General features: G+C 41.1%; 1 protein-coding gene across 15 annotated transcripts in view; it reads right to left on the minus strand.

Moving 5' to 3' along the window:
- Nucleotides 1-14,117: 14,117 nt before the first annotated feature.
- ZMYM4 (zinc finger MYM-type containing 4) overlaps nucleotides 14,118-21,649 on the minus strand; it is a 161,057-nt gene continuing 153,525 nt past the window's right edge. For 14 of the 15 annotated variants that reach the window (XM_028844726.2, XM_028844727.2, XM_015135095.3 and 11 more), the window contains 3 exons: nucleotides 20,354-20,602; nucleotides 17,490-17,619; nucleotides 14,118-16,597 (listed from right to left, as the gene is read on the minus strand). In XM_028844726.2, the coding sequence (XP_028700559.2) occupies nucleotides 16,390-16,597; nucleotides 17,490-17,619; nucleotides 20,354-20,602 (587 nt within the window). In that variant the 3' untranslated portion in view covers nucleotides 14,118-16,389. 15 annotated transcript variants of the gene reach the window in all.

Consider the following 21,649-nt stretch of genomic DNA (forward strand, 5'->3'; position numbering starts at 1 on the left):
CTCTGTCTGCTGGCTGTGCTGTTTCACGCTACATCTCGGACCTATGCACAGCTCCCACCCCCTGGGCAGCCCTCTGAGGTCATGGCTCTGGCAAGGAAGTTTTAGGCCTGGCATCAGCACATGTAAGCAGTGGTGCTGGGCCCTGCCTGCCACTGGTGGTGCGAGTGCACCACCCCAGTATCCCTGCTGGCTTTAAGGGAGGAGGGTTGATGTCCCTTCTTCCCATATCTTTTGTTAACACAAAAATGATCATGTCCACCTGTGAGCAAGCTGGGGGGACACAGAATGTCCTAAAGTCCAGGCTGTGGCTTTAGAAATTTTGACCACTCATCTTCCCTTTGGGGTTCCCAAATAGTAGAGGTTGGCCACATGCCTCCCAATGGGTTGACTGTACCTAGTTCAGAGAGCACTTTGCTGGGCATGTGGCTTGGGAGGGCTGGTGCACAGCCTAGCACTCCAAGGCAGGGAGGAGAGAAGCACCACTGAGCTCATGCTCCCTCCAAGGCCCTGGGCACAAAACCCTGCTGCAGGAGGGCAGCAGTGGCTGTTTTTACAGATCGAGAGCTGAGGCATAGTGAGATGAAGTAACTTAATCTACACAGATGCTGACAGAGGAGAACTCAGGCCCGGCAGAGCCTGCTCGCTCTGCAGCAGTGTCTCCAACCTCAGCACGAGAGGCTTCTTCAAACAGGTTGCTGGGTTTCTAATTCAGTAGGTCTGGGGAAGGGGGAGGACATAAGAATTTGCCTTTCTAACAGGTTCCCAGGAGATGCTGATGTGCTGGTCCTGGGCCTCCCTTTAGAACATCTGGCCTAGAAGCGCATAGTCAATGCCACATGAATAGGAGCCAGCACATGTCCCATCCTGAGTGAGGATGAAAGAAGTAAGTTCAGAAAAGGGAGGACTTGAATCTGCCAAGGTGTGTCTTCTAAGCTAAGGGCACAGGTTCGCTCAGCTGACGGGTGGAGGTGGGGGGCAGTGTTGCAGCCCAAACACAGCCACAGCAGACAGGCTCTGTGGAGCGGAGGGCACTCCAGAGAATGGCCAGATGAAAAACAGTTGGTCTGCACACAGTGGAAGCCATTGGCAGCTTGGGCAACAGAACAATGGCGCTGGGTATAGGCCAGACTGCACAGAATAGCTGGGTGGGAGGCAATAAGGCCTTGGTGAGGTTGGTGCATCAGGAAGAGCTTCAAAGGATTCAGGAAGGAACCACAGGACCCGACCACTTACTGGCTTTGTAGTAAAAAAGGGAGGCTTCCCTCTTCCTCTGGGCCTCTTTTCTCCATCTTTTTTATCTCAGCTACAACCCACTGAAGGATATATATATATATATATATATTTTTTTTTTTTTTTTTTTTTTTAGCTGGAGTTTTGCTCTTAAATGGGAAGCTGAATATCCTGGAAACACTGGCAATCATTATTTTTTCTTTCTTTTTTTTTTGAGACAAAGAGTCTTGCTCTGTTGCCCGGGCTGGAGTGCAGTGGCGTGATCTCAGCTCACTGCAAGCTCTGCCTCCTGGATTCAAGCAGTTCTCCTGCCTCAGCCTCCCCAGTAGCTGGGATTATAGGCATGCACCACCACACCCGGCTAATTTTTGCATTTTTAGTAGAGATGGGGTTTCACCATGTTGGCCAGGCTGGTCTTGAACTCCTGACCTCAGGTGATCCACCCGCCTCGGCCTCCCAAAGTGCTGGGATTACAGGCCAATCATGATTTTTCTTGGCACTTATTAGTTGGTTAAAGCATTAAAAGAGAGTGCCATCCTGTTGGAGTAGTTGAAGCTTTTCCCCAGGTAATGCCCCTAGTGGATCCTAGGAGCCTAGAATCCTCTCCCTCTGAAACCTGGGGCTCTCTATGGGGGTTGTTGACGACTTCTGTGCTTTCAGCCACTGGGCAGCACTCAGCCTTTTGTCCCCAACCCGCTTGCAAGTTCATGAGGCTAGACGCATAACTTCTGTTTTGTCACACTCTTACCTCTAACACAGCACAGATATTAAAACGTCTGAAGGGAGCTACATGATCTGGGAGTAGTCAATGCCTCAGAAGTTGTTCATTCTGGTTCTGTTAGGTAGAAACAAAACACACGAGTTTCAATAGCCTCAGACGAAAACAGTTCCTGTCTCGCTACCCATAATCTGTGTGTCCCATCAGTGATTAAGGGGCAGCAGTAGAGAAACCACAGAAACCATAAACTTGGCTGTTTTCAGGAGCGACCAGTGCACACCACTTTATCCCTGCCTTATCTCAAGAAATTCCAAGCTCGTTCTCTTAAAAGCACGAGGCACTTTTAAACGTGGTACTTTTTGGAAGTACTAAGTACCATACTCTTATTTGGGAAAGCAGCATAAACTTCAGCCTTTCAAAACCACCAATGTCAACTTACCCATCATCCTATCCCTAGTCTCCACCATAGGAACTGGGATGCCCTTTAAAGTGTGCCCATGATGAACACAGAGTCTGACAAACATCTACACAGGCATGCGGAGAGGCTCCAGGAGCACACGAGGGGGACGCAATCTGACCAGCCCAGGGATGTGACAGAGGTGGTTCCTCAAAGGAAAACGCCAGTTAAGGTGGGGAGGGAGATGGCAGATCTGGTCGCTGCTAGCTTCTCCCACATGAATCCTCCAATGGAACCTGGCCTAGGAAATTCCCAGGGAGTACTACTTGGGGAGAGAATAAAGAGATGGAATGAAAATACTGACCTGTAACATAAAAGAGGGGGATGGGGTGATGACTGTAACCTAGTCTTTCCACAGGACGATGGTAGAAATACTCATTTTAGAAAGTCAGGCATTCATCTTACAAATATTGAGAAAGCCATTAAAAATTCAGAACTAGAATGTAGAACATCTAAACCAGACAAGGGAAAAAAAAATTAAAAAAAAAATTTTTTTAAATTTTTTAAATCCTTTAAAAAAATTAAATCCTTTAAAAAAATTATTAAATCCTTTAAAAAAAAATTTAAATCCTTTAAAAAAATTAAAGGATTTCAATCAACCAGTCAGCAGGAAGGGAGGGAAAAAATCAGCATTAACAATGTGACCACTTCATAGGCATTAGTTTTCAGACTGGATGTTAGTGACAAAACCACTACCACCAAACAGAACTTAACAGATTGGGTTTAATTGTAAATCTCTGTTTACAGGACGGACACCTAAAATATCACATAGAAAGATTGAAAATAAAAAGACAACAAAAGATACACTGGAACGCTGGATCTATTAAGACAATGAACTAGTGTAAGCTACAGGTTCCCTTCCCCAAAAATCAACCCCAGAAAAACACCAATTGAGGCACCACTACCACAAACCAAACCAAACCAAACTGGAAACTCCCCACAAATCCTGTAAGAACCCCCAAAGATGCAGGTTATCATAAAGTGGGAGGGGAGGTAGGGCATCAGGGAGATGTCTGCTCTTGCTGGACATGGGACCGCCAGTCAAGTCACTGATGTCAGTGGGACACTATCAGGGCAGCCCAAAGCTCTGCTGAGGAGAAAGAGGGGTGGGCTGGGCAGCTGCTCTTAGGGTTGAAATTCCAAGCCCTTGTTCCCTCCAAAGCCTCAGAGCTGGCAGAGGATGACTAGGAATTGTGCCTCCTCGCTTCCTAAAGGTCTGAAGGCAAATCTTTGAACACTGCTGGTGGAGTGGTCAGCAGCAACTGTGAGGTACCTGGAGGTCATGAACTTCCCTTAAACTCACTGGGAGGGACAGGGTAGAGCCTGGCTTTGGCCTTTCACCAACAAATACTACAGAGAAGCTGGTGCTGTGAAGGAACGTGAGCTCACAGGCTAAAATAACCAGATGCCACCTGAGGAGCCCAAGTCCCTGCCCCCAAAGACAGCAAGCTGAACTAGAATTCAAAATAAACAGGGAAATGTTGGCAATCTGAAACAGAAACAAGGACCAAGTAGAATTTTTTTTTTTTTTTTTAGGAGACGGAGTGTCACTCTCTCACTTAGGCTGGAGTGCAATGGCGCGATCTCGGCTCACTGCAACCTCTGCCTCCCAGGTTCAAGCGATTCTCCTGCCTCAGCTTCCTGAGTAGCTGGGATTAAAGGTGCCCATCACCACGCCTGGCTAATTTTTGTATTTTTAGTAGAGTTCGGTTTCATCATGTTGGCCATTCTGGTCTTGAACTCCTGACCTCAGGTGATCCTCCCAACTTGGCCTCCCACAGTGCTGGGATTACAGGTGTGAGCCACCACACCCGGCTCCTGACAGAAATATTAAGGGTGAAAAAAATGAACAAATGGGATAGGACAGATATATCTCACAACAAATCCATGAGCCGGAGCATCATACTGAGGGCCTCTACCAAAAGGAAGCAGGAAAATGAAAGCGTGGGAACCCCCCCACACACACATACAGAACAATCCAGGGACACAGCAGAAGTGCCAAATCTGAATAATGGGAGTCCCAGAAGGAAAGAAAAAAAAATGGAGAAAATATTTGAAAAAATAATGAGAATACATTTCCCAGAATTAAAGAAAGATCAAAGGACTCATACAATGATTAGTAAGAAAATTGTACAAACAAACATTGTAGTGAAAGACATTTACGACCAATAAGAAAAGCAGAAATTCTGAAAGCTCTCAGAGAAATAACAGATCAAATCAGATGGACAGCAGGCTTTTGAACAGTATCAGATGAAAAAAGAAAGGAATCATGTTGTCAAAGTGCTAAAGGAGAGAACTTTGACCTCAAAATGTATAGCAAGACAAACTCGGAGTGTGATCAAAAAATATTCTCAGGCGGCCAGGCAAGGTGTGTGATGCCTGTAATCCCAGCACTTTGGGAGGCCAAGGCAAGAGGATCGCTTGAGGCCAGGAGTTCAAAACCAGTCTGGTCAATATAGCCAGACCCCATCTCTACAAAATAAAAATTTTAAAAATTAACTCCATGTGGTAGCACATGCCTGTAGTCCCAGCTACTCAGGAGGCTGAGGCAGGAGGACTGCTGGAGCCCAGGAGTTAGAGGCTGCAGTGAGCCATGATTATGCCACTGAGCTGCAGCCTAGGTGACAGAGTGACACCCTGTCTCAAAAAAAAAATTCTCAGGGACACAAGGCTTCAGTAACTTTTTCACATAAGGGCCCATTTAGAACATATTCTTGGAAGAAGTGGTCACATGTAGAAAAATTCATCTAGACAAGAGAGATGGGAAGTGATGGGGAGCAAATCCCCTGGCAAAGTTTGTAGTCTGAAGCAGCTAGGACTAACAAAAAGGAAAAAACCTGTAATTATATAATAAAATAATTAACATAGTAAGTAAGAGTGGGCAAGACCAAAGGAACATAAAAGTCTAACAAATAACAAAGTCTTACTAGGAAAAGATTTAGATGCTAAGTTAAAGAAACCAACAGGGATAAACAAACATGATTAGTATTAAGAGTAATATGTTGGTCCGAGTGTTGTGGGTTATTGTTAGGCTGATTTACCATTGTCTCCCCCCACGACCACGCTGGACTAGCTTCGCATTTTGGCACTTTGGCCTGGCGCAGTGGCTCAGGCTTGTAATCCCAGCACTTTGAAAGGATGAGGCAGGCGGATCACGAGGTCAGGAGTTTGAGACCAGTCTGACCAATATGGTGAAACCCCGTCTCTACCGAAAATACAAAACTTAGCTGGGCGTGGTGGCATGTGCCTGTAGTTCCAGCTACTTGGCAGGCTGAGGCAGGAGAATCACTTGAACCCGGGAGGCAGAGGTTGCAGTAAGCTGAGACCACACCATTGCACTCCAGCCTGGTAGAGCAAGAATCTATCTCAAAAAAAAAAAAAAAAAAAAGTAATATCAATAAAAGTAGAAAGTATTACTTTTTTAAACAGGTAGAAGAAAATTTGTTACTCAGTGGGAAGCAAGGGGATAAACCAAGAAGTTCAGTAAGCAGAAATTGTGAAAAGAAGAAGAAAAAAAAAGCAGAAATAAATTCTATTAGCCGTAATTAAGGTGTTTACATATGAACTTAACACCAGACTCTCTCACCTCCTGCTTCCAATCTCCACTGCCCTCTCTGCACGGAGACAGTGGCCTCTGAGGAGGTGGGGGCCTCCTCAAACCATGGACGCATGTGCGCGTGGTGCGGGGTCTCCTGGTGAGGCAGCCACCACCCAGCAGCAGGGTAAGAGGGGCAGTGGGTGGCTGAAATGGTTGGGAGGTTAATTACACTGTGCAAACAAGTTCCTCATTGAGAAAATAAGTACATATATTGAGGATAATGGGAGCCAGGTTTCACACTCTTTGAGAAAGGATTATGAATGTGGAAAGGGAGAGAAGGCTGCAAAGAATCCTGAGGTGTTGAACTGAAATTGGAAAAACTGGAATCACCTTGCAGGTTTAAAGAAACTATATACATACACACACACGGATACAGATGTATATAGTTAGATGCACATGTATTTATTGATTGGTTGCTCTACCCACTGAAAGGGAAGAGACGCAATTTTACCCTAGTAGCAATGAGCACACCAAGTGCAAAGGCATTATGGCTCTGTAGAGAAATGGCTGATTCCAAAAAAGTACCACAAAATCCTGGAGTATGTTAAGTGAAGAAATGCTGAAAAAAGGACAGGAACATGTCAGAAGGACATAAAAGCCAGTTAGAAGAGGCTTCCGTTGGTCAAATATGTGACAATTTGAGTATCAAAATAAATGAGCATCAGAATACAACCTACTGAATAAGATAGGAACCTAAGAGTCTATCATGACATATATAAATGAATAAAAAATATCAAGGACTCTCAATATAAATATTTTTAAACAATCTAACAATTATAGAACAAAAAAGATGGGGAAAAACAGGCAAATATTAACAAAGAGAAACTGGGGGAGCAATATTTACAGTATCTGATAAAACAATGCAGAAAAGAAAAAACGTGGGATATACAGATAAGAAAGAACAATGAAACAAAAAATGTAAATATGGTGAGTATTAATATCCCTCAAACACAGCCTGAAAACTGACAAGGCTGCTAGCAGGCAAAAGGAGGATGGTGAAACCCCGTCTCTACTAAAAATACAAAAATTAGCTGGGCATGGTGGCGTGCATCTGTAGTTCCAGCTACTTGGGAGGTTGAGGCACGAGAATCACTTGAACGTGGGAGGCAGAGGTTGCAGTGAGCTGAGACCGCACCATTGCGCTCCAGCCTGGTGGACAGAGCGGGGCTCTATCTCAAAAAAAAAAAGAGTAATATCAATAAAAGTAGAAGGTATTACTTTTTTAAACAGGTAGAAGAAAATGTGTTACTTGGGTTAAAAAAGGAAATGGGAAAACACTTTTAGACTGATGATCATATCATTATGCCTGAATCAGGAAACACACCTAAAGCAGCACTGAGATGAAAAAGTTGTAGATTTTAAATCATTTTCAGGAAACAAGAAATATTAACAATGAATGAAGCAATCATTCAATCATTTAAAGAATGAACTCGAAAAAAAAGAGAAGAAAAGTATTAATAAAATTAGTAATACATGAAATAAAGAAGACTGACATAGCCAAATGCTGGTTCTTTGAAAAGGTTAAGAATGACCAGGAAAATGAGAAGATGCAAACACAATACAAAATTTAAAAAAGAAATAATTATGAACTGTATGTTAATAAACCTGAACATATAGATGAAAATGAGAAAGTTAAAATGCAAATCGGCAAGACCTTAAAAACCTGAGTAGACCAATGGGCATTAAGTAAATAAAAATGGCAAAGACCTCCCCTTTGGGGACAAAACAAAACACCAGAATCAAGAGATTAAAAAAAAATTAAGATTTCATTTGTATGAAATACACACACACACACACACACACACACACACACACACACACACACACAGGTTGGCCAGCTAATTTTTTTTTTTGCATCTAAAATTAATATCAAGGCAGAAAAATTAAGATTTGACTATTACAATGTATGCAAAAAAAGCATTTAAGTTCAACACTTATTTATAATTAAAAGAAAAACAGCAAACTAGGAATAGAAGAGAATGTTACTGATAAGGGTTATTTAATCCAATTGTGTGTATATACGTATGTATACATTTATACATGTGACGTGTATATATATATATATATATAAAATGTGCTGTTGTTTATATAATACATTGTGATTAGGACTTAATCAAGGAAATGCAAGGATTGTTCAATATTAGAAAAATCCACCAATGTTTTTCGCTAAATGAGAGAGAAAAAATTATATGATTACATAGACACAGAAAAAAGTCATTTCATAATGTTCATCTTTTACTTAATTGGGGGGGATCTCTTACTATAAAGCTATTAAACTTCTTTAACTTGATAATGTTTAAGATTGCTTTCCAAAATGGATATGCAGGTCTGCATCGACTCTTGCCCTGTGTGCAGTTTTTACATTCCTACATTACCAACACATGGCATTTTATTTTTCCAGTTCCGGTTCATCTTCAGGGTGTAGAGTGATAGCTCTTTAAAAAGTTTCTCTTGATATACTTGTTATCCTTTTGGGCTATTCTATGAACTATCTATTCATTATCCTTTGTTCATCTTTATGATTCTGCCGTTTTTTGTATTTTATATATATATATTTTTTTACAAAAATATATTTTACAAAAATATATATTTGTAATATATATATTTTTGTAAAATATATATATTTGTAAAATATATATATTTTGTAAAATATATATATTTGTAAAATATATACTTTTGTAAAATATATATATTTGTAAAATATATATTTTTGTAAAAGTATATATATTTTGTAAAATTAAATATATTTTTAAATATTTTGTAAAATAAAATATATTTTTTTGTAAAATATATATATTTGTACTGTATAAAAATATATTTTACAAGAAATATATATTATATATATTATATATTATTATACATATTTATTTATATATTATAAAATATATATATTTATTTATATATTTATAAAAATATATATATTTTTTGAGACAGAGTCTCACTCTGTCGGCCAGGCTAGTGCATTGGCACGATCTCAGCTCACTACAACCTCCGCCTCCCGGGCTCAAGCAATTCTGCCTCAGCCTCCCCAGTAGCTGGGATTACAGGAGTGTGCCACAACGCCTGGCTAATTTTTGTATTTTTAGTAGAGACAGGGTTTCACCATGTTGGCCAGGCTGTCTTGAACTCCTAACCTCAGGTGATCTGCCCACCTCGGCCTCCCAAAGTGCTGGGATTACAGGTGTGAGCTACTGCACCCGGCCCATTTTTTGAATATTTTAGATATAAATCCTTTGGTGGTTTTAAACATTCCAAGGATCTTTACTCTGTCATTTATGTCCTCCCTATCCTTCACTGAACATTCTGATATAATAACATCAATCTTTTTTGTTTTCCTCATATGGTCTGTGCTTTGGGGATTTTATTTAAGAAGCTTATTTATCCTCGTGCCTAGATCGCAACAACGTTCTCCTACGTTTTCTATTAATTTTGTAATTTTGCCTTCCACAGTTGGATCTTAGGTCAATATCCAGAGTCCCCCTTTGGACATAATGCTAGTGAGGGATTCTGTTTCTGTCATGTGAAAAGCCAGTTTCCCAACACCATCGACTAAAATAAACAAAGGTCTTCTGTATTACTTAATAATGACTTTTCTTTTCTTTTTTTTAAGACACAGTCTTGCTTTGTCACCCAGGCTGGAGTGTATTGGTGAGATCTCTCCTCACCACAACCTCCACCCTCCGCCTCCAGGGCTCAGGCAATCCTCCTGCCTCAGCCTCCAGGATAGCTGGGACTACAGGTGCACACCACCACACCCAGCTAATTTGTGTATCTTTTGTAGAGAGGGGGTTTCGCCATGTTTCCCAAGCTGATCTCAAACTCCTGGACTCCTGGTGATCCGCCCTCCTTGACCTCCCAAAGTGCTAGGATTACAGGTGTGAGCCACTGTGCCTGGCCTACTAAATACAGTTTTTATTGCTACAGTGAATAGTGTCCTATCCTTTTCATTATATTCCCTAATTGGTTATTACTCTTGTAGAAAATTGATTAAAATTCTTATAAACTTATTCTGCACCTAACAAGCTTAGACGAACTCTTTTTTTTTTTTTTTTTTGAGACGGAGTCTCACTCTGTTGCCCAGGCTGAAGTGCAGTGGCTTGATCTCAGCTCACTGCAACCTCCGCCTCCTAGGCTGAAGCGATTCTTTCTCCTGCCTCAGCCTCCCGAGTAGCTGGGACTACAGACGCCCACCACCACGCCTGGCTAATTTTTGTATTTTTAGTTAAGATGGAGTTTCACCATGTTGGTCAGGCTGGTCTCGAACTCCTGACCTCATGATCCGCCTGCCTTGGCCTCCCTAAGTGCTGGGATTACAGGAGTGAGCCACCGCGGCCGGCCACTTACTTGTTTTAAGAGTTTGTTGGCAGGGCATGGTGGCTTACAGCTGTAATCCCAGCACTTTGGGAGGCTGTGGCGGGCGGATTACCTGAGGTCAGGAGTTTGAGACCAGCCTGGCAAACACGATGAAACTCTGTCTCTACTGATAGTACAAAAATTAGCCAGGCATGGTGGCAGGCGCCTGTAATCCTAGCTACTTGGGAGACTGAGGCAGGAGAATCGCTTGAACCTGGGAGGCGGAGGTTGCAGTGAACTGAGATGGTGCCATAGAACTCCAGCATGGGTGAGAAGAGCAAGACTATGTCTCAAAAAAAAAAAAAAAAAGGTTTAATTCTCTTCATTCTTATATATGTACTTGAACATCTGAAAATGACTTAAACATGTTTTCTCGGCCAGGTGCGGTGGCTCACACCTGTATACAATCCCAGCACTTTGGGAGGCTCATCTGAGGTCAGGAGTTTGAGACCAGTCTGGATGACATGGTGAAATCCGTCTCTACTAAACATACAAAATTAGCCGGGCGTGGTGGCGCATGCCTGTAATCCCAGCTACTTGAAATGCTGAGGCAGGAGAATCGCTTGAACCTGAGAGACGGAGGTTGCAGTGAGTGGAGATTGCGCCACTGCACTCCAGCCTGGGAAACACGAGTGAAACTCCATCTCAAAACAAAATAAAACAAAAACAAAAAAACACAACAACAACAAATGTGTTTTCTCACCTTCCGATATTGATCATCTTTTTTGTTGTGATGAGAAGTTCCAGCTCCCTTTAGTGGTAACGTGACAGTAGCATTATCGGTGTGTTCGTTAGGATGCTGGTTTGGCTACTTTAATGAAGAGAAAAAAAAAGGCTTAAATAAGAAGAAATTTCCTCTCTGATGTGAAGGTCTGAGCTAGCAGGCAGGCCAGGAGAGACAGGAGGCTCTGTCCGTGAGGTTAACGTGCTTCTGCTATGCTGTCCTTTCCCACATGTACAAAACTGGTTTGCCATGACCACGTTCATGTTCCAGATCAGAGGAAAAAGGAAAACAAGAGCAGCATGCATGTTCCTTTTAGGAATGTAGCCTGGGAGATGTAAACTCACGTCTGCTGCCATGCCTTTGGTCAAAACTTCATCCCATGGTCACTCCTAACTACAAGTTAGCCTGGAAACTACGCTTTTTTACCAAGGGAGCCACTGCTTAGCTAAAACTTGTGGGGAAGGAGCGGTTCTGTCAATGAAGTGAAGCGTGGGGAGATTGCTGTTGTACCGTTGTCTTGTTCCTAAACTGATGACATATATAACCTACCAAGTAAAAGAAGTTTCATAGATTTCGGGTTTTTCATCCATTTATGGATGAAATAAATTTCATAAATTTATGACCTGGCATTCATATGCAAAGTAAAGAAATATAAATAGGCCAGGTGCGGTGGCTCATGCCTGTAATCCCAGCAGGCAGATCACCTGAGGTCAGGAGTTCGAGACCAGCCTGCCCAACATAGTGAAACCCTGTCAAATACAAAAATCAGCTGGACGTGGTGGTGCGCACCTGTAGTCCCAGCTACTCGGGAGGCTGAGGCAGGAGGATCACCTGAACCCAGGAGGCGGAGGTTGCAGTAAGCCAAGATCAAGCCACTGCACTCCAGCCTGGGCAACAGAGCGAGACTCCATCTCAAAGAAAAGATGAAATATTGGCCAGGCGTGGTGGCTCCCACTTGTTATCCCAACACTTTGGGAGGCTGAGGTGGGCAGATCACTTGAGGTCAGGAGTTTGAGAACAGCCTGGCCAGCATGACAAAACCCCGTCTCTACTAAAAATACAAAAATTAGCCGGTGTGGTGGTGTACACCTGTAATCCCAGCTACTCGGGAGGCTGAGGCAGGAGAATCACTAGCACCCAGGAGCCGGAGGTTGTAGTGAGCCGAGATCACACCACTGCACTCCAGCCTGAGCAACAGTGAGACTGTCTCAAAACAAACAAAAAAAGAAATATAAAGAAAAAACTAACAAACTCCATCACATGCTATTCCTATATATACTGATATACATGTCCATTTCTTTCCTTTTTCTTTTTTTTCACTCTGTCGCCCAGGCTGGACAGTACAGTGGCCTGATCTCGGCTCACTGCAACCTCTGCCTCCCATGTTCAAGTGATTTTCCTGCATCAGCCTCCAGAGCCACTGGGATTACAGGCACCTGCCACCATGCCCAGCTAATTTTTTGTATTTTTAGTAGAGATGGGGTTTCACCATGTTGACCAGGCTGGTCTTGAACTCCTGACCTCAAGTGTCCACCTCGGCCTCCCAAAGTGCTGGGATCACAGGTGTGAGTCACTGTGCCTGGCCCCATTTTTCAATATAGTGAAAACATCAATGGATTTTTGTGATGTTGATTACTACTGATGTATGTATAAGCACAAGTGAAGAATTTGTAATTTTATTTGATTCAAATACGTAGAATTGGTTATATGGAGCATTATGTTTTGCAGAAGCCAAAGTGTTGAACTTAGTAAAAATTCAGACTATAGTGTGGGAATTAACATTTATTTAAAGCGTTAGTACAGGCCAGGAAATTTGCATATATTATAATAAAAAATATCTGACATTTGAAAGCCTACCATGTGCCAGGCATGACTTAATAAGGGAGTTATGCCCACTTTATAGATGAAAAAACTGAGGCACAGAGAGGTTAATTTTTTTTTTTTTTTTTTGAGATGGAGTCTTGCTCTGTCACCCAGCCTGGAGAGCAGTGGCGCGATCTCAGCTCACTGCAAGCTCTGCCTTCTGGGTTCATGCCGTTCTCCTGCCTCAGCCTCCCGAGTAGCTGGGACTACAGGCGCCCGTCACCATGCCCAGCTAATTTTTGTGTTTTTAGTAGAGACGGTGCTTCACCGTGTTAGCCAGGATGGTCTCGATCTCCTGACCTCGTGATCCACCCACCTCGGCCTCCCAAAGTGCTGGGATTACAGGCGTGAGCCACCGCGCCCGACCTGAGGTTAAGTAATTTACCTAAAGTTCTACAACCAGTAAGTAGAAACACTAGGCTCCAAAGCCTATGATCTTTCCACTATGTAACAATACCTCCCAATCACTATTTTCTTCAATGATGACAGCACAGTATAACAACAGACAAGTGCTAGTCTAGAGGAGTTCAGGGTATTATTGCTTCTTTCCTAAAATTTCAACTCAGTACCCTAGGAGACATTTTTGGAAAACTAAAGTCTGAATTCATTGATAGAAATTCATTTTATGTTAGACTTTTTGGGAAAACCTGTTTTATAAATTTAGGATTGCCACAAGGCAGGTAGGTAGAAAGTCGATATGGAATTTGAAAGTACAGCTGCATAATACCAAGACAACTCTGAAGTCGAAGGAAAATGCTATTTAGTCTTACATTCCTGTTTTAAACATGTATTTATACTTCAGAATGAACATATTCTTTATTCTAGTCTTACAATTTCATTAAAGTGAACTGATGCAAGCTTTGTAAATCTCAAAAAAGGTAGCCTGAAATGATATGTATAAATGACCTCTGATATTTCTACCTGTTGGGACTTTGAATATAGTCAGTAAATTAGCTAAATATGAAAACAAGTCTTTTGAAGGAAAAAAGGAAATAAAAGAATTTGCAATGAAAGAATATGTTTACTGGACTACGTAAAAAAAACAATTTCTTTCTTGGAAACTGCTCTCTTTCTTTGTAATTTTACTAACTGCTGAGTCATACCAATAAGGTCAATCAGAAAAAGGGATTTCAAATTCTTTTAAGACATAAAGAAAAAGAACTCACCCATCAAATACAAATATACTATTTTATTCTAAGGGAATATTTCTGTGGTTTCTGCAAGGGGAAAACCTAAAAGTGGTTAAAAACCAAAATAGAACAGAAAGGATGATTTAGATGTTTCTCTTTTTGTTTGATGTTTTTTTCTCCCCTGGAAAAAAAAAATGTAATTTTACACAATGTTCGTAAAATTAAAAAAGCAATAAAATCAGACGCACACAACAGCTACACTTATGAGGAATGACCAATAATTAATCAATATTTTCTCTTATGAATAAATTTAGGGTTCTGGGCAACTCTGTGGACTAACATGCAAATGAAATCCTGATACAGTCATTTATCTGAGTATTGGGTGTTCTCAGTAAAAGATACAGATTTTTTTTCTTTCTGGTATTTCATAACAATTTATCTACTATGCTAACAATATTTGTTTCTTCATACAACTACAGAAGGGGAAAATGTTAGTGTTCATACAAACCATAAAATTCGTATAGTGGGGACTATTACACTTGCTATTTCTGGATAGTTTATTGGCAGACTTATCAGACAATCCAATTATTTGTCCTCCATATCAAACAAGGTATGGAGTAATAAGTTTTCCAGTCAGAAATGACAAACACAGATGGAATTAATCATACAGAATAGGGGCAGGTTTACTTCTTTCATACAGTTCTTGGTAACAAAAATGAGATTTGTTACAGGCAGAGGGACAGAACCATCAAGTACACAATGTCAAAAGGCCTACTTTTTTCATTTTAGTTTTACTTAAATGCCTTTTATTTGTTAAAAAAGAAATACGCCTGTCACCCCCACCTAAAAAATGAGATATCCTGAAAAGTCTTTCAAGATTAAAATTTCTAAGAGGCTTTTTGACATCTCTCAGTTTTATCATAGCATCAAATTAACCTTAGCTAAAGAAGTTCTGCAATTGGCAAACGTCATAAAAGCTTTGATTCAAAATTTTGTGGGGAAGAAACTGAGAATGGAGATGAGGGAGATGGACTGATATGCCACACACACCTGTGACTTGCAATCCTCACAGAACTACTGAAACAGCTAGAGTTTGGAATAATGCTCTAAGACCTGCTTATGGATATGCAAGACAGTGTCTTTGTATCCTCACCCCAGAATCCCTATTTTCAAGTTTCGTAGGGCAACAAGGTCATCTTCCAAATGCTTTGTATAGTAACCTAACTAGGACCTTTTCTACCATAATTCAGATAGCTAAGTAATACTGTATCTTTGTGGAATCACTCACAGGTTTGCCAGAGTAAGAAAAGAGACTATCCTTTTTGAAATGACAAGGGCCTCCAGAAACTGGTGCAAAAGACAAAATAAGAGGAATTGTCTGGGAAGTAGGAGGGTAAAACAATGGGAGAAAAGCTGCCATTGGGAAAAAAATGAAAATAAAAGGAGAACCCCCATTTCTGTGTACCACAGCTCAGGCTGTGAGACAGCAGCAAGAAGGGCCCACACCCAGAGAAGTGGGCATTTTAGTGGGTTTTTACAAACATTTCAAGACACTTGGGGTCTGATAGGCTCCACAGATTTTCTGTGTGCATAATTAGCTTGTGGAATATCATCCCCTTTACCTTAGTTTACCCACATCCAGACCCACCGCTGAGAAAGCTTGACCCAGAAAATGAAAGGGACACATTACTGTTAACAGCAGTGAAGGTCGTCTTCCCTGATGTGAGGGGCCCACGGTAAAAGCTTCTGTCCTTCACATGATTGGCTTGGCAGTGAAAATCAAAATCAATCAAGACCACTTCACTATCTTTTTTAAAAAGTTGAGTATTTTTATTGGGTCTTCAAATCTGGGTCCCACAGTCCTCATTTGATGTCACTCTTAGCTCTGTACTGATCTCTCCTCTGACTTTTACGGAGGGCTTGCCCAAGTAGCCTATTGCAGCCAAAGTTTCACTCCAAAGCTACCTCTCTAAGGTCTAAGGTTACTATGGTAGAGTTTTATACAACAGTTTTCCTTAAAAATATTCCACAATTTGTTACTCCCAAACAAAATAAGATTATGCACCACTCGGAGAAATTAGTCATTCTGAAGATGTCTACGAACTATATCACTGCCAAAGAACATTTCTCAGTTCATATTCTTTCCTTCAATTTTCATTTGCACATCCACACTGTGGGGTTCACAAGTCATCTGTTTTCCATGATCTTATAGTCAAGTCAAGAGGACTCGGACTTATACATCGCTTTCCAACAGCTGGATGCATTCACAGTTTGGTGCATACCAATATGTATGAAAATAAGAACCTCACTTCCGTCTTAATCTGATAATTCAACATCAGAGTCTTCAGATTTGGCTTTGGCAAGTTCTTCATGTACCTCCCTCACCATGAGAATACGTGTTAACATGGTGTCCAGGGTTCCAGGGTCTATCGGGAATGTGGAGTACCACATGGGGCTATTCGGGACACAGGAGCGCTCAGGTTGAAGGTAAAACACATCATTCCTCTGCTTCACACTTTCAGAACTATCCACAGGAACAAAAAAAAAGAGAAAAAAGAAAATTAGAAATCAGAGAGTATAGGAAATATGTACTATTCTTAAGTAAACTGAGGTTTTTGCCATTAAAAGTAATTAAAAGGGCAAAAACTGCAATTATTTTTGCACCAACCTAATATGGCTCTCAACTTTTCTCCACTGTGACTCACAATGGCGAAAGCAATGTACCCACAGAGATAAAGAGTTTACAGGAATATTTCCTCCCAGGAATAAACTGAAATCCCATTGGATTGGAAGTGAGTATAAAGTTAATATGAGACAAAGTGTAAATCACAAACTTTAGTACTTCAAACATTATTAAGAGCAACAAAAAAGTCAGCTCACATGTGACACTACGGCTAAGAACCTCATACTGGAAGTGCCCAATATCCTGGAATGAACCCCGAGGGCACTCAGTACACATTATCAAAGGGCAAACGCAGCTATTACAGTTCTTTCAGGAAAAAAAGTGTTACAGCTCTAAAATCATAAAGTTTCTCTAAGAAAAGGACTACCTAGAAAATTTCAATTCCTTAAAAATTGTTTTTCTATTATAGCTTTAGCAAAACAAAATTTCTTTTCTATACAAATAACGAAATAACTACAGATTAGGTATCACATAAAGGTTGTACAACAGTTGTAAAGATCAAACAATAGCAGCGATTCTTGCTTTTGAAGACATTTTCCTAAAATAATTATGAAGACAAGGTAATTTGTTTTGTGGTTCAAAATCCATATAGATAGGACAATGGGGAAAAAATTCATGGTAAACCCTTGTCTAAAGTCACGGGCCAGCTACTTTTCTGATGTTCAAGCATCTGAAATCCAAAATATGTTAACTGCCTTCTCAGTGTACTATATTTAGTTCAGAGAAAGATTACCATTTTGACAGGTAAAACTCATAAAGTCGGACTGGGCATCTTAGTGGATTGTCAGTATTCTCTGCCATCTCCACCCCAACTGGAACCTCATCATCTTCATTTCGTTTCCTCTTGCCAACAGTCAGTTTATCTTGAGACAGGAAATAATAATCAAAGGATTATATTAGAAAAGTCTGTTCTTTGAGTCTCAAGACGCCAATGAGCTTTGCTTCGCAGCCAGAACTTTGTCATTTCCTCCCTTTCACTCACACTCATTCAACAAATACTGAGTGCCTATGAAGGTGCCAGACATTATTTTAAGTGTTGGGTTCTATGGCATTAAACAAAGTCCCTATCCTATAAATTTTATGTTGCCCTGCTCACCAATGTGGGGACACCATGACAAAAAGTATGGCACTGGAGAATGTCTCTATTCTGAGCCTGACTTTATTAATAAACTTTAGTAGGCACAGGGTTCCTAAGACATAGCAAGATAAAGCAGAAAGAAGGGTTCTGCATGTTCTTCTCCTACAGTAGAGATCAAGACAGAAGTTGCCATCTCTTTTTTTTTTTCTCTTTGAGATGGAGCTTTGTTCTTCTTGCCCAGGCTGGAGTGCAATGGTGTGATCTCCGCTCACTGCAACCTCCACCTCCCAGGTTCAAGTGATTCTCCTGCCTCAGCCTCCCGAGTAGCTGGGATTACAGGTGCCTGCCACCACGTCCGGCTAATTTTTTTGTATTTTTAGTAGAGACGGGGTTCCGCCATGTTGGCCAGTCTGGTCTCGAACTCCTGACCCCAGGTGATCCGCCCACCTCGGCCTCCCAAAGTGCTGGGATTACAGGCATAAGCCACCGCACCCGGCCACCATCTCTCTTTTAAGAGACAGGGTCTCACTCTGTTGCCCAGCCTGGAGTATGATGGTATGATCACAGCAGCCTTGAATCTCCACAGCCTTGAACTCCTGGGTTCAAGTGATCCTCCCGCCTCAGCCTTTGGAGTAGCTGGGACTACAGGTACAAGCCACTGAACCTAGCAGAAGCTGTCATCTCTATGAGAATATTTCTACTGTGAGGCACTAGTACTGGGCATCTGCTCAAATTTATTTGTTCGAATACTGTGAGAAATGGCATCTTTTTTGGGAAGAGAAATTATCAGTAGAGTTACTATTTGGTAAGAAAAGAACAAACCATTTTTCCCCAACAGTATTTTGCAGAGACCAAGCATTATATAAGGAAGTCAGGGTGAAGATATGGAAAGTGGGCTATTTCTTTCCCACTTTTTACATTCACTCCTCAAGAGAACACTAGATGGACCCAAGGAAAAAAGGTTTTCTTTTTTGGGGGGGAGACAGGGTCTCACTCTGTTGCCCAGGCTAGAGTGCAGTGGCTCCATCACAGCTCACTACAGCCTCGAACTCCTGGGGTCAAGCAATCCTCCCGCATGAGCCCCCCAAAATATTGGGATTACAAGCATGAGCCACTGCACTCAGCCTGTATCTGCTCTTAACAACTGGTATAGGACTTTCCCCAGCTTCCTGCATTAGTACTTTAACAAAATTCACCTGTTTTCCATTTAGAAGCTACCTAAATAGAAAGACTTTGCTAGTTACTCACTTAGAAAACAAGCTGAATTTATTACTAATCATGTCAAGCACCTAATCAGCAAACAGGGAAACATTATCCTGTTTCCCAAACAGGGAAATAATATCAACTGAGGCTGGGCGCAGTGGCTCATGCCTGTAATCCCAGCACTTTGAGAGGCCGAGGCGGGTGGATCACCTGAGGTCAGGAGTTCGAGACCAGCTTGCCCAACATGGTGAAACCCTGTCTCTACTAAAAATACAAAAATTAGCCAGGCGTGGTAGCACACACCTGTAATCCCAGCTACTCGGGAGGCTGAGGCAGGAGAATCGCTTGAGCCTGGGAGGCGAAGGTTGCAGTGAGCTGAGATCACACCACAGAACTCCAGCCTGGGTGACAGAGTGAGACTCCATCTCAAAAAAAAAAAAAAAAAAAAAAAAAATCAAGAATACAAAGTGGGTTACATATATGTAAAACTATATATAAAAAACATATATATAAAACTAAGGAAACAGGACACAGACATTAGGTGAAAAAGAATCTTAGTAAATGAACAATTCAGAAAAAAGTTTATACGAAGTTGAACATCACAAATACAGATTTTAGTTTTAGTGATTTAAATTCTCACACTCAAAAAATGTATTTCACTCTTAGAAACTGATTTTGGGAAGTTCAGGACTTACAATTCTGTTCAAAAATAATAAATTTAATTTCGAATCCTGTAATACCAAGATTAATTTTTTAAACATTAAAAACAAACTGTTATTTAATGGGCTATTTTTGAAATGCAAGACAATAAACTTTCTAATAAAATTGTCACTGCTATTATTCTATTGTGTACAAAAGCGGTATATTGTAGGTCAGCTTTTAAGTTCCTTCAGAATTTCACAATGTTAACTAAAAAGAGGGGCTCTGGTCAAAAAAAGATTTAGAAGCAATGGACTAAAAGTTCTGCAGGTTTAACTAGTGATTGACTCATCTGGTGCTAGTAAATCAGTGATTCTCAACCCTGCTTGTATTTTTTAATTCCCTGAGAAGTTTTAAAATGCAGGCTATTTGAGCTCTACCCAATTAAATCAAAATTTCTAATTTAAAAGCCAGTGAAAGTATACTGAAGCACGTGATTCTTCTCACTTTGAGGCCAGCCTTCGACCACTCTCTGACAATAGAGAAAAATATTCAAATGTTAAAATAAAGCTACACTTTTCACATCTCGCATTTATAATTACCCTTCTGCAGTAACTCTCTATTTTAGTATTACTACTAAGACTGTAAAGAGAAATCTGACAAACAGCATCCCATACCTGGTTCTGACTCCTGCTTCTGTAGAGGTGGGAAGAACCTCAGATATGTCATCTTGGTACTGTACTTCAGAGTCCTGGTCCGTCTCATCACATGGGCAAAGGAAAGCTTCAAGTGCTCAGTAACATTCTTTAGTTGGAAGTATTTGGTATTGAAGAAAAGGAGGGTGTTTAAAAGGACGATTGGCGAGTAAGCGCCCAGCTGTTTGCACTCCCACAAATGCTCTTCTTCAATGCGAGAGAACATGTAACCTAGACAGAAGAAGGGGTACAAGAAAGAGTACTGAGCTCCTGCTAAAAAAGACTAAGTAATCTCTCAAATTCTAGGACATGGAGACAGAAAGATTGATTATTCCTCTTTCCCCTCTTCCTTATGCAGAAAACCAGAAAAGGCACCACAAAGAAAAAGGGAGATGACTGCACTCAAGTAGACACTGTGAGAGTCTCCCGAAACCGTTTTAATCTATTGATATTTTAGATTAGGGGTTAAGCTGTCTTTATAAAGGGCCAGAAGGTAAATATTTTGGGATGTGTAGGCCATATAGGCTCTGAACAATGCTGTTGCTGTAGAAAATAAGAAGCTGTAGAGAACACATAAACAGGCAGAGCTATATGCCAGTAAAATTTATTTATAGTCATATAATTTTTCCTTTTCTTTTCTTTTTTTTTTGAGACAGGGTCTCACTCTGTCACTCAGGCTGGAGTGCAGAGGCATGATCAGGGCTCACTGTAGCATCAAACTCCTGGGCTCAGGTGCTTCTCCCACCTCAGCCTCCTGAGTAGCTGGGACTAAAGGTACCACCACCATGCCCACGTAATTTTTTTGTATTTTTTGTAGAGACAGAGTTTCACCATGTTGCCCAGGCTGATCTTGAACCCCTGGGCTCAAGTGATCCTCCTGCCTCAGCCTTCCAAAGTCACACCTGGGACTACAGGTGTGAGCCACCACACCCAGCCATGAATTTAATATAATTTTCACATGATGAAATAGGAATCCTTAAATAAAGTTTCCCAACTATTTAAAAATGTAAAGCCAATTTTCAGCTCATAGACTGCAAAACAGGGAGCAGGCCAGATTTGGCCCATGGACCACAGTTTGCAAACTCCTGTTGGAGATCATTAAGCTTACTGTGAAAGGGGCTCTGCAGCCCGACAGAAAGCTGCACATATTACTAAGCATAACATCGAACCTCTTCACTCACCTCAGCCTGAGACTTGGAGTGAATTATGGACTTGTCTGACGATATCTGGTCAATGATAATTCAAGGACGAGGACTTAACTCTCTTAACAGTTCAGTA

Source organism: Macaca mulatta, chromosome 1, assembly GCF_049350105.2.
Source record: "Macaca mulatta isolate MMU2019108-1 chromosome 1, T2T-MMU8v2.0, whole genome shotgun sequence".
Lineage (NCBI taxonomy): Eukaryota > Metazoa > Chordata > Mammalia > Primates > Cercopithecidae > Macaca > Macaca mulatta.